This window comes from Gadus morhua, chromosome 9, assembly GCF_902167405.1.
Source record: "Gadus morhua chromosome 9, gadMor3.0, whole genome shotgun sequence".
NCBI classification, from domain to species: Eukaryota; Metazoa; Chordata; class Actinopteri; order Gadiformes; family Gadidae; genus Gadus; species Gadus morhua.
The window spans coordinates 8327187-8340494 of record NC_044056.1 but is presented as its reverse complement, the minus strand read 5'-3'; the positions used below and the strand labels follow the sequence as shown (position 1 = coordinate 8340494).

General features: G+C 47.7%; 1 protein-coding gene across 6 annotated transcripts in view; it reads right to left on the bottom strand.

Moving 5' to 3' along the window:
* Positions 1-13042, bottom strand: part of reln (reelin) — a 108037-nt gene extending 94995 nt beyond the window's left edge. For 4 of the 6 annotated variants that reach the window (XM_030365844.1, XM_030365846.1, XM_030365845.1 and 1 more), the window contains exon 1: positions 12396-13042. In XM_030365844.1, the coding sequence (XP_030221704.1) occupies positions 12396-12648 (253 nt within the window). In that variant the 5' untranslated portion in view covers positions 12649-13042. The remainder of the gene's footprint in view (positions 1-12395) is intronic. The other 2 variants (XM_030365848.1, XM_030365850.1) reach the window with 1 other exon arrangement.
* Between the last annotated feature and the right edge of the window lie 266 nt (positions 13043-13308).

The window sequence follows — 13308 nt, the reverse complement described above, 5'->3', positions numbered from 1 at the left end:
GTTGTGCGAGATGATTTTTTCTTTTTTGCACATATATGTGTCATGCGGTGTTCCAGTCAGGTTCTGAAGGCATCATTCCATTGCGTAACCTTCTGGCACCATCCTGGCCTGCTGGCTCTGCCATCTGCTGCTGTGAAACCAAAGATCACAGAGAGGCCCCAGAACAGCCTTCCAGCTTCTACATGTTGTACATGTTCCACTTGTCCATGCCATCACCTCCGTGTTTCACAAATTGACTAGATGGTGGTATAAGCACGCATCTGCTTGCTCTTGTGTATTGCAGCCACATCTATCATCTTTGGATGGATTGCAATGATGAAATGGAGGTGGACATTAGTGCTGTAACACTTGGAAATAGGTGATGACGTTGAAGGGCGATTCCTTCATCTTGCTGGCTCTCTCTGGCCACGGAGAAAGATCAAGCCACTGGGATTTGGAGGTAAATAGCTGAAGCAGTTTCTGGCGGGGGAACTTGGCTTCAGGCCTGCAACAGCCGTAGAGCAAAACAGGAATGAAGAGGCAGCTTCGTCACAAGCATCCTGTTCCTCACACATAATCTGCCTCAGAATCACACTTTAGTGTGCTTCTCTATGACTAGACACACTGTATGTGTGCGTGTGGGTGTGTGTGTGTGTGTGTGTATGTGTGTGTGTGTGTGTGTGTGTGTGTGTGTGTGTGTGTGTGTGTGTGTGTGTGTGTGTGTGTGTGTGTGTGTGTGTGTGTGTCTGTTTGTGTGCTTGGCTGTTTGTAGGAGGATGTTCATGTTCGTCTATGTGCCTTGTCTTATGTGAACGACTGCAAGTTGCATATTTCTGGATGCACTTTTCAAAGCGAATGCCTTCACATATTGTGTTCTTGTGAGTATGTACTCCGTTTTTTTGTGCAGAATAGGTAGTCTTCTTTTTTTGCAGAAAGTTTACCCCTAGCCATGTGAGGCAAAAGGCGGGTTTTATCCAGGATTTATATCTCGAAAACACAAAGGCCCGAGATAACCTTGTCTTTTCGCTTGTTTTCTCGCTAAACCGCGGCAGGGAGCGTGTTGCGACAACTCAAAGGCTTTCTCCTTTTACCTGAGATTGGCTTTGACTCCGGATCCTCGCTCTCCCCACTTTGATCATTATTCATCGCTTCAGTCGGACACAGGCCCGGAGCAGCAGGCAGATGTTCACTCAGAAAAGAGCGCTTGTCTATAAGAATCTAGAATCTCTCAGAGGTATTGGACGAGCTACAGCCCTCTGATCTGGACCTGGTCTTCATCAATAAAATCAAGCATTAAAATAAAATTAATCATAATGAGTAGAACCCCCCCCCAAAAAAATACTGAGCAGTACTGAGTTAACATAGAGCCGCATTGAACAGCAGTCACCGAAGTTCTCCTTTCCTCACATAATGCAATTGTATTCCAACTTGATAAAACATTTCTATGTTTCTGTATGTGGGGGTCGAGGTACATGTTTTGTGTATTTCTGCCTTTTGGGTGTGGGGGATATATTTTTGTATCATTCTGTGTGTATTTCTATACTGGTGGGACGTGGGGTATATGTTTTGTATGATTCTGTGTGTATTTCTATGTGTATCATGAACAGAATGAGCCTCTGTTGCTTGGTGACGGTCAGGTCGAGTGTTGGAGTGTTGATCAACACCATGTGTTCAACTCTTCAGAGAAATGACTTGTTTCATTGCTCGATCCATCCATCACTGAATTCATCCATCCATCCATCCATCAGTCCATCATCTATCCATCCATCACTATATCATCCATCACTCCATCCATCCATCCATCCATCCATCCATCACTCCATCCATCCCACTCCTCTGACAGAGAAACTACTTCTTCCATCCATTCATCCAGCTACCCATCCATCCGTTCATCCATTTTTTTATACCTCAGTTTATCCATCCATCCATCCAACCCCCTACTCATTCATCCGTTCATACAGCCATCTGTTCATCCATCCATCCATCCACCTTCTGAACCTCCCGCCCATTTCTGAGCTCCCCTTTTCCAAGTGAATTATCACTTGTGTTTAGAGTACCTTAAAGTGTGTGTGTGGGCTTGTATGTCTGTGAGTGTGTTACTTGTCATGGAGACTAATTACAATTTCTCCATTTGTCAAATAGTTCTACGCAGCCTCCAGTATCAATCTATTAAATGAGAAAATTAAAATCTTTAATTACAACCTTTCCTAAGAAGAATCGATCATGCTCTATACCTACAAGCAGATTAATTTATGCACAACAATCAGTCATCTCTTATTATGTAGTCATTCCTTGCAAACCAAATACACACAGTAGCTTAACCACACACGTTGAATTATATTCACTATAGAATTATAAATATCTACCACATAAATATCTCACTGAAGAAGACTGGTTAGATAGATAGTTGCTGTTGTAGAAAGTTGGGACCAGACTACATAAATGTTTTTGCTAAATGTTTCATAAATGATGTTCCATTTATTCAGTCATGTATCCAAGCCAAAATATGAGTTATGGCGCGCTCGATGAATTATTTATACAAAAGTTAAAATATTCCAAACAAGATTAAAAAACGTCACACTTTCTTCAGAGGATATAAAAGTGTTTGTTTTCCACAAACGCAATAAAAGACTTAACCTCCAGGGGAAACATAGAGAAACAGCCAAGACACAAGAACAAAGAGATGAACTACATATTTGACTGCATCTTGCTAGTAAGCAACCAGGAATGAAAAGCAATGCTATCTCTACATGAGGCAGATAATGATAATTGATTGTAATCATTAACCTATCGCAAATTGGTACAATAATTATGAACGTTTTAAAATCAAACAATTGGCTTGATTGCTATCATTCATTTGCGTACGCTGTCACTTCAAAATAAACATGTTTTCACCCCTCACCTGAAACAAAAGTCAGGTATCTTTGACTTTACACATACACACACACACACACGCACATACGCACACAAATACAATGGAACTTGTGCCATCTCTGCCTAGAGCTGGCTCCAGGGTGACAACTATATCCACATCATCCCAAATCTAATAGCTTAAAGATGAAATATGTAGCCATTGCACTACACAGAGGTTTACCTTACATCCTACTCAGCCTCTCCCTGGCTCACATTCACACTGATAGATCTCTCCTATCATCTTTCCTGGTTTAACAACTTATTTGTATCTATTTTTCACCTGCTGCATTATTTATGCCTACGATAAAAACTTCCAGGGCTTTGTGATTAATAAACTGATAAATAAAACCAAACAAAAGAATAACATGTTAAGAGTTTGAATCGATAAATTAGAATTGATTTTCCAATATAAACCAATGGATCACCTGACAATGTCTTCGATGAACATCTCAATTCAAGAAAGTTGGCTTAGGGTGCATGCTATGGGTGTGTGTATGAGTGTGTGTGTGGTCAAATTGATTTCAAATGACACTAGCTGCCATAATGAAAGACAAGATGTTCACTGCTGACGGTTGGTCAATGCAGAGTTGTTCCCCTGACAGCCTTACACAGCTAAACAAGATGCCACTCATCATCGTAATTAACAGCTCCCCCCCCCCGCCCCAGTTCCTGTCCTCGCTCCCCCAATACTTATTTCCCTCTCCCCCCCATCTCCCCTACATCCCTCACCCTGATCCTCTTTTCTCTCCCCTTTCATAGGTTCCCTTCAATAAATAATGTGAAACTCACACTACTAAGGGAACTTTAGCGATGTAGGAAAGAAAATGAGAAAAAATAATCCTATCACGGAGGGTACACCGGCGTAAATGATACAGTATCCATGTCTAAACAATGAATCAAACACGTCTGTAACGTGTGACCAATTTCCTAAATCTGTACCCTGACAAAGCCAAAGGGATTTCAAGAGAGGAAACCAAAACCAGTTGTGACAACACAGTTCAGGCCCATTAACGCAGTGGGACACGGGACTCAATTTGCACCTGGGTAACTGGTATTTGCCATCTCGGCGTGTGGGACCTGGGCTGGGGGACTGTGGTGATTGCCGAGGTGTGGGGTGAGAGCCAGCCTCATTTCCTACGGTCGATCCCAGAGTAATTGACTGCAGTGGCAGAAAGGGAAGTCTGTGGCCACCTCTTCTGCTCCACATTAAATCATTGACTGAGGGATCCATAACATTGTACTTGACTGTACATTAAGTGGTTGACGTGCCCCAGAGCAACATGCATTTGACCACTGAAAGAGAAGTCACAAGGACACCAGGGTGAATGTGGAAGTAGACACGGCATGTCTACAGGAGAATATGAACACAACCCACGTCAGGACCAGAGGAAATGCAGGCGCTCTCTCTCTCTCTTTCTCTCTCTCTCTCTCTCTCTCTCTCTCTCTCTCTCTCTTTCTCTCTCTCTCTCTCTCTCTCTCTCTCTCTCTCTCTCTCTCTCTCTCTCTCTCTCTCTCTCTCTCTCTCTCTCTCTCTCTCTCTCTCTCTCTCTCTCTCTCTCTCTCTCTCTCTCTCTCTCTCTCTCTCTCTCTCTCTCTCTCTCTCCCTCTCCCTCTCCCTCTCTCTCCGTCTCTCTGTGTCTCAGGCCTCGTTATATGTCTCACTCACTCACAGCTCGATCCACAAGTCACTCATGAGAGGCAATCCGATCCCAGTGAGCTGGGTTCCAGAGAATACTCAGACCCACAGCGGAACCAGACATCTTTATTCAGCTAAAACCAAACAGCCTCTGGCTTGGCTTTCTAAACACCCCTTTTGTTTACCTGGGAGAAAAACATCTCTGTTAGTTATTGTGCGTTTGCATGCATGCCTGTCTTGGCAATCACGTCCAACCACAACAGGAACAGACATTCCTTCTTGCGATTGCATTCTCAGTATCTCAAGTATCAAACCACCAGATCCTCCATTCCAAAAGTAAGGGTCTTCCTCCTCTAATAAAGAACACGTTTGTACAGTCATTGTGCACGCTACAACTGGGCGGAACCAGAAATCTATTCATTCATTCATTCATTCATCGCAGGACATCAACGTCCACCATGGTTACCCTCCACCCTATGACCACCCCATCCATCTTGCCCCTTCGGCGTGCACTTGTGTGTGTGTGTGTGTGTGAGCGGTCGCACACACACTCATATGTAATCTCCCCTTTCCAGGCTGCTGTGTCTCCCTGTGCCGAGTGGGCCTGCTTGTTTGAATGGGGGTTTGCTGAGGGAGGTGGGGGGTTCTCCCCAAGTGGGGCTAATCTGTGGGGGTGCCACGCGCCACGTAGCCAGTAACCAGGCCAGCCTTCCAGCGTCCCCGTCCTCTGTAGTGTGTCTGTCCGGGTCGTACATGGCCCCCTCTGAATGCTATCAGCACCGTTGACACACTACACCCCCCCCCCCAAGCCGGGATTACAGTTCCCTCAATGGAGGTGCCAAGGGCGATGGGGGATGGGGGGGGGGGGGGGATCGAGAACAGGAGGAGGAGGAGAAGAGGGAGGCAGGCAAGCGCCACACAATCCCCCTTCAACAGCAGCTCCGTTCCCGGCAAGGAAGCCATGGGCAATGCCGACACGCCAATCAGAAAGGGCTGGGAACGAAGCCCCACAAGCAGGCAAGGCCGGCAAGCGGAGCAAGGGAGGAGGCATGGGAGGGCAGAGAGGACCAATCAGTCGTCGGAGGGAGGCTTAGAGACACTCGGTGCCGCTTGGGGAGAATGAACAGTGGCCCATTGTTCCGAGGTAGATTTAGCCGGGGGTAAATTAGCATGAGTTTTACATAGACACACTGAAGCCATAATGGCATATTCACTCCTTGAGTTTGGGCTTTCTTCTTCAAAAGAGGAGACTAAATCATCCTGGTTGTGTGTTTACAACCTGGTTCAGAGTTTGCACGCAGACATCAAAGGGGCAGACGAAAAGAGAGGAAACTGTTATTTGGCAATAAAGAGCGGTTTAATTACACTTGAGAGGGGTGTGTGCCATGTGTTTGTTGTGGAACCACGCAGGCGTGTACTGCTGGGTGGATGAGGATAGGTTGTTATCTGGGATGTAGACTATTTTCTCTCTTTGTCAGTTAACACAGTGATTTGGACAATGTCAAATCCAACACTACAGCTGGTAACATTATGGATTTCATGCTATCCATAGCCATATGGATAGCATTTGAATAATTGTTTCTCTTGGGCTCGAACAGCGTATTACCGAATGTCTGACAACCTGTACTCGCTGTGTGGTCTGAGGAAATGTGCCTAGCATGGAGGACGCAGAGGCCTCGATGTGCATTGTATATTCCTGAATGTACATTACCTTAACACCACCCTGGTTCAAAACACCAATTTAAAAAGGTTAAAAACAGGGACAGAAGGTGGGAGTCTAGGATGCCTGCCACAACAACGTAGCCCTATATTATGAGCAAAACAGGCATCCCTGCTCTGCCCAGGCCCAAAAGAAGGGAACACAAACCCATCATCCTGAAAATAACGATACGCACGCACACCCATCTCCCTGCTGAAAATGCAACTCCCCTTTGCTCGTTATTATGGCTGCAAAGTGAAAACGGGGACAGGGGGAAATGAATAATGTGTGTTTCTTGTTCTCCTTAGCCGATCTGGCTGGCACAGAGAGAAAAAACCCATTGCCTGGCATGGATCGTCTCCCTGGCACCTTCCATCGCTCCCTCCACCACACACCTGGCATCATGTTGGCACCGTTGAGGCGAAGGCCAACAGTGTTGCTGCGCCCTGACGCAGTAAATTACATTTCCAGAAATGTGACTCATGCATGGGGCTGACCAGACATTGAGGCTGTGGTCTATCACAGTGAAATATCCACTGACCACTCAAATTGGATCTGCCCCATCAACTCCTTTGATTTGTGAAACCAAGAATATGAATCATTTTTTTGAGTAAAATCATGCTGCCTTGTACAAGGACCTTTCTTTTTGGAGGTTGATCAACACATTATTGGTTAGCCAGTGGAACGGGCTGACCTGTCCGACTGCTTTGATGAATCACCTCCGTAGATTGAAGGGTTGTGCGCATGGCCGGGCATGCGCGTATGACAAAAGGAAGATTCCCTATGAATATCCATTCTCATTTCATCCCCCCCCCCCCCCCCCCGCCCATCTGTTCCCTGATTGAATGATAATGGCGGGGACATCGCGAGTGATACAATGGGTTTTGGATCTTTTTTTGTAATGGTTCATCATTCACTGTCTGGAGGGTACAATATGAAGGCCGCAACACCCAACCACTCCCCCCCGGCACGCCCACACAAACACTGAAACACTTGACACACTTCTCCCTCGCCAGAGTACTGACCTATTCAGACGTAACTAGCAGGAGGCGGGCGGATGAAAAGCTGGAGCAAAACGAAAAGAATGCTTTGGGGTTCGATGCTCTCTCAAAAGTGCCAGTGCTATTATCAGGACGGCATCCTCAAGTGTATGAGAGAGCCCTATTAAACCATTAACCCCTTTTCCCCCTGAGCAGCCCTCCCCCATCTCTCACGGCCCCCCCGGCCCCCCTAAACTGCATGAAAACTAGGCCAGTCTGCTGTCCTCACGCCATGGTTCACTGGCCGATACCTACCTCAGCGTAACAAACCTGCCGCTCTCTCCCTGACTCTTTAAATTCATAAATACGTTACTTCGGCTGCACGTTAGCTAAAAAAGAAATAAAAAGTGTACGTTCACGGGAGCTGTTGGTTCTCACCGACCGCAATTCCGGCCTGATAACGCCCAGAAAAGAAAGCTTTCACAGAAATATCCCGCAAGGGTCAAGGGTCAAAGAGCAGACATGCAACGGTCCTTTCACGGGTTAAATTTTGCAAAAGGCAACATTCATGGGGCTGCTGCTGCTGCTGTCAAAGCAGACAAACGGGGTTCAGTGCAGCATCGATCAATCAATTATCAAAACCCACTGTTGCCCCACAGCTTGGAGCACTTAAGATGGCTCTGGGTTTTCCCCCTGAAGTCCTGCTGAGGAGGATGACCTAACTCGACTTTTTGTTTGCAGTTATCTCTCTCCCCTCCCGCTCTGTCTGGCCGCCTATCAGTGCCCTTCACTCGGACACGTGTGGCTTGTGGCTCCGCAGACCGCGATCCACGGCACACTCACAGTGAAATCTCCACCGCGGCAAGCAATCAACTCCTCAAGTTTGGATAATGGGTTTCCTGTGTCTGCACGCGGTGACGAGGAACGGCCGCGGTTGGGCCGCGGACAGCTGGAAGTATTCTAATTGTTTCCAATTAAAATCGATTATCTTTTTAGTCGCGAACGCGAGCGCGGTGGCGCTGCGTGGTGCTGCCATGATCCAAACGTTTCCATTATGAATTCCATTTTTTCCTTGAGACGTCGATCGTTACTCTGCGCCAACTCAAATCATTTGCACATGAAAAGGCCCCACGGGATGGGGGACTGTCGCAGGCATCTTTGACAGATTAGGGGCGGTCGTTTTATTCAGCCCTGGCCTGTGTACAGCGCTTCCCTTGTTAGCCCTTCTGTCACTTGCTCCTGCTCCCTTGTCACCACCCCCACCCTTGTCAGAAACCCTGTTGAATCCCATTCATTATGCCCGGCCAATTCAGCCACGCCACAGCACAATAGATTTGTAGCCCATTAACTTCAGTGGGGGGATCTACCTGTATGTGTGTCTCTGAAGGCCTCTTATCACTGCCTAATGCTGACGTCAATGACCTTGACACACTCCGATACAATAGCATACGCCTACAGATGAAAAAACGTTTATATATATATTCATACTCAAAGAATATGCAAATGAACATCCGGCATGAAAAAGAATTGAGCCCATACAATACACACAAACCCTTCAGACTAAGCAGACAAAACACGCCGACATAACAAACATGACTGCTCCATTGTATTCCACTTACACACCCCACAACGCAAGCCAAGATGAAATCCGGAGCAAAAAAACATTTCTAGTAATTTCCCGTCACACAATCAATCTCGTTGGCCCTGTTTCCCTTCTCTGTGCTCCTCCATCTTTTTTTTCCAGCAATTCTCTTTTGACACCGCACCTCGTCTCCCTGTGCCGCACACCACTGTATGTTGACGCTCCCATCGTCCTCATTAATATGGTCCCAAACTCCCTCTTTGAGGAGACCAACTTAGTCCTGCACAAGGATCTACTCTATACACAAAACCATGTTGTTCGTGAAACTTTATGCTTGTTTTCCAATAGTGCTTGCTGCGGTGAGAGCGACGTGCATCGTGTGTGTCGACCGTGGCGGCCCTAATGTCTTGTGTAGGTGTAGAGCAGAAGGCCAAAGGGCAGAATAATCCTCTCTCTGCTCCTCTCTTTCTGTTCACGGATCGGTGAAGGCGTCCGACCTTACACTATGCTGGTGTAGTGTTTTTCCGGGCTACTGTATACGAGTTAACCGTGGGTCAACCTTTCATTCCTAGTTCTCTTTCATTGCTTTTATTCCCCCTTGGCGGTTGTTTACCGCCTGCTTGTGTATTTGTTTGTAAGCGGTCCGGTGTGACCCGCAAGGCCTAGCGCTTAGCACATCCCACGAAGTAACACAACCTCTTATCACTCGTTCCATCCGTGGATAAAGAAGATGTGAGCGCACACACACACACATACACACATACACACACACGTTCCATCTATGTGGACAAAAAAGATGCACAAATAAACATACAAACACACACACAAACACACAAACACACACACACACAGATGCAGACAGGCTACACGCACAACAAACAAAAAAACACACACGCACACAAGCCCCTCATGCTTACAACAGTTTGTATACTGAGAAACAAACACATTCAGCCCACTGCCCACACACAGCCGTATCATTCAAAGGCAATGAGCGAGAGGCGGCGGGGTCAGGCCTGAAACATCAGCCCCACAGAGTCATCCACCATCTGGGTCTGACCTGCCCTAACCCTGATCCACCCTCTATCGCTAAGAGAATATTTGATAGGGGTTAAAAGTCCTGCATACTTCCATCCTCTATCCACCTTTCCCTTTTCTGACGCGATGATAATGATAACAAAAAACCCTCCTCCAGCTTTGATCTCTTTCCGACGTTCCTTTGTCCCTCAACTTTTCGATTTGGATTGCCTACCTCTCACTCTAGCGCTCTCTCTTGCTCTCTTTCTATCTCTCTCTCCGTTTCCTAGTCTTTCGACACCAGTTGCTCGCCCACCAGCTCTAACAGCAACTCTCTGAGCGGAAAGATCCAGATAAACATGATATTATCTGTTGGCCAAGGGTGCTGAATGTACCTAGGCACAGAAAATACACAAAAACAAAGACGAAGAGCGTCTTGCAACAAGAAGTGGCATGCGTTGAGAGAAACTCCACATGGACATTTACTCTATTAGACCTCAACGGCTCTATCTTCTCCATGTCCCTCTCCCCCTCTCTCCCTTTTTCCCTCTCCCCAGTCCTCAAACAGACCATAGAAAATATTTGTTTCGGGCAGACAGAGCACATACAGGCCTGTGCATTAGTTGTTACCATTGGCTGGGGCGACGGTCATTTTTAGAGCTTACACATTTATTTATATTGTGAGGGGTACACACATCATTATGCCATTCATCCGTTTATCGAAAGGCAAATGCAGTCAGAACCCAGTCGTTTAACAATGAACCGTCGCTGTGTACCAGAATATAGAAAAATAAATCACCAGAGTGGAACCATGCTTTTTTATATATTTCACACAAGCTCCAGTCGCTGTGGCTTACCAGCCCAATCCTCTCACCATCATTTAAATCTCCCCTGTTCTGTCACATCCCATCCCAGCCGTGGCCCTATTTAAACCCCCCCCTCCATGCCCAACACATTTCTAATGCTAATTATTTAAACCTCTCTGCACGTTCCGTATCCCTACCATCCACCAGCTAGTTATTTAAATCTCTCCCCTCTCACTCTCCCCACACAGCCGCTTACGAGGTGCTTGACTGAAGGGCTGAGAGACGGCCTGTTATTTCCAGCCCAGGGATAACAGTGCTTTCTGCAGGCTCTTCTCCTGTTTCCCCCTCTCGCTGTAGCCTCCTCTTTCTATATACAATTACACAAACGCCTTTCAATGCTTCCTTATTGAATTGAAGAGGGTTTATTTGCCATGATAATGGAGAACTGTGTGCTGGCAGAAGAGGGTCCCCCCCCCAGCAGGGAAATACTAAAAGCAGTGTTTTTCATGTTCTCTGGTGGTCTAAACACAGTCAAGACCGGATTAGTAATGCAATATAAACACAGAAAGTGTATGTATATAAATCCGGGGGGAAATGAGCGATAAAGAAAGAAACAGGCGCAGCCGGATGCGTGCATGTCCGAGAATCCGCGGCCGAGGTTAAGATAATGTTATCTCGTGGAGGAGAGCCTGTACTAATCTACTCTCTGGGGGTCGACCGCAAGGGTCGTTGTCCTCAGTGTTTAGATCAGACAGTGAAACAGCCGCTGGGACGGACCCCTTCTGTCCGTGTGGGAGACCTCTGAGAGGTCAGAGGTCATACATCCTTCCGGGCCAGGTGTTGCTTTGTCACATGGCGCAGGTGAAAAACCCCTTTGCACGGCCGCAATCATCCGTGTCGAGTGAATAATGATCTTAATTATGCTCATCATATTCTCTGGTCCTCATATTGTTCTGCTCCCCCCCCCCCCCCCCCCCCCCCCGCCTGCTCCTCTACGCTTCCCTTCTTCATTCAGCGGGTCTCTCTATTAGTCCCGTGAAGAAGCCTCCTACACACAGGAGCGCCGGGATCACAGCTGAGAGTGTGAGCGCTCCCGGAGCTCGCTCCCGGCGCTCAACAACAGTCCCATTCGGCATCTGTACTTATTCCCGTTACATAAACGCCCGTTTCCAACCGGAGCCACCCCACGCAAACTACCGCTACAGCTCACGCTTGCATGCATATCCCGCACGCAAGCGCACACATACGCGCAGACACACACACGGACACACACAACTCAAGTCTCCATTATCTTTGAGGCAAAACACCTGCTGAGAAGAAGCGGCGCACTTCTGTCAGTGATTCAGTGTTCCCAACGTGGGGGAGAATCTTCAAAACGCTTCGTTACTTTTGGCAGATCCTATGTTTCTGCTCATAACAATTTCATCAACTTGTATTCACCCAAATGTCTCATGTTGCAACGTTGATTTAAAGAGCTTTCTTGATTTTTTTTCTCTCTAAAAATACAACCAGAACTGTTATGGACCGATTCCCAGACAACCTAATTAAAAATAACATAATGATAAAAAAACATAAAACCTGAAATAACAAGTAACAAATCCAAAACAGTCTACTTAAATGTCAAATTTCAACTAATCTCCCTAATCCGACCCTAGATGGACCCATTTTTCTTCATAACTGTACGACACTGAGCAAAACACACGCTGGAGATGATAGAAAAGCATTTCTTCATCACAATACGACGATGGTGCAAGCGAGGCTGGACAGGAAGGGTGGACGCGCTCACCTTGGTACTCCTGTCCGGGGGTGTAGGCGGTGGGGTTGCCGGTCACTTGGAAGGTGAGGAGCACCTCTGCCCCGCCCTCGGCTAGTCCGGCGCCCTCCAGCTCCCCGTGGTGGGTGCACAGGAAGAAGAAGGGGTTGAAGCGAGGGAAGAAGCCCGCGGGCGGACCCCCCAAATCCATGCTGCTGCTGCTCCCTAGGATGAGAGCCAGCAGGGTGCAGCCCAGGGCGCCCTTGAGAGAGGCCCCACGCACCATGGCTCCAAGTCTGCCCTCGCACAACAAGGCGAAGCGATGGGGAGCCGTGCTAAAGTAGTTAGGGTTAAGGGGGCTTGGGGAGGGTGGTGGCGGTGGTGGTGGTCTAGGGGCAAGGGGTGAAGAAGTTAGGGTCGGGTAGGAATCCAAAAAAGGGTGGTCTTCTGGGTCCACAGGTTGGTCCGCTCCAGGAGAGTGTGCGTGTGCGTGTCAGTAAGTTAGTGCGTCTGTCGCTGAGTGTCGGGCTGCCCGGGAGAAAAGCCTCCCCGAAAGAACAGCGAAGCAAAAGTGTAGCGCTCTGTTCTGTCCTCCTCGTCCTCCTCTTCCCTGGGTTCTGCTTTCTGCTCCTTCCCGCTCACCTCCCTTCACTCTCGGGGAGTTCAGAGCTTGCCTGTGCTGTCCTGCTCCAGCGCTTAAATACCTCAACCCCTCCTTCTCTTTCCCTCTCTCCTCCCACCATCCCTCCCTCCCTCCCTCCCTCCCTCCCTCCCTCCCTCCCTCCCTCCCTCCCTCTCTCTTGTTCTCCGTAGCACCGGCTCCACGCGTGCTGTATGCGCTCTACGAGGTGGCCTTCCCCCCTCCCTCCCTCCCGCCTTCCTTCTCTCTCTCCTTTTTTCGCTCATACGGCTCGTATCTCCTCCCTCTTTTCCCTCAGTCTATCAC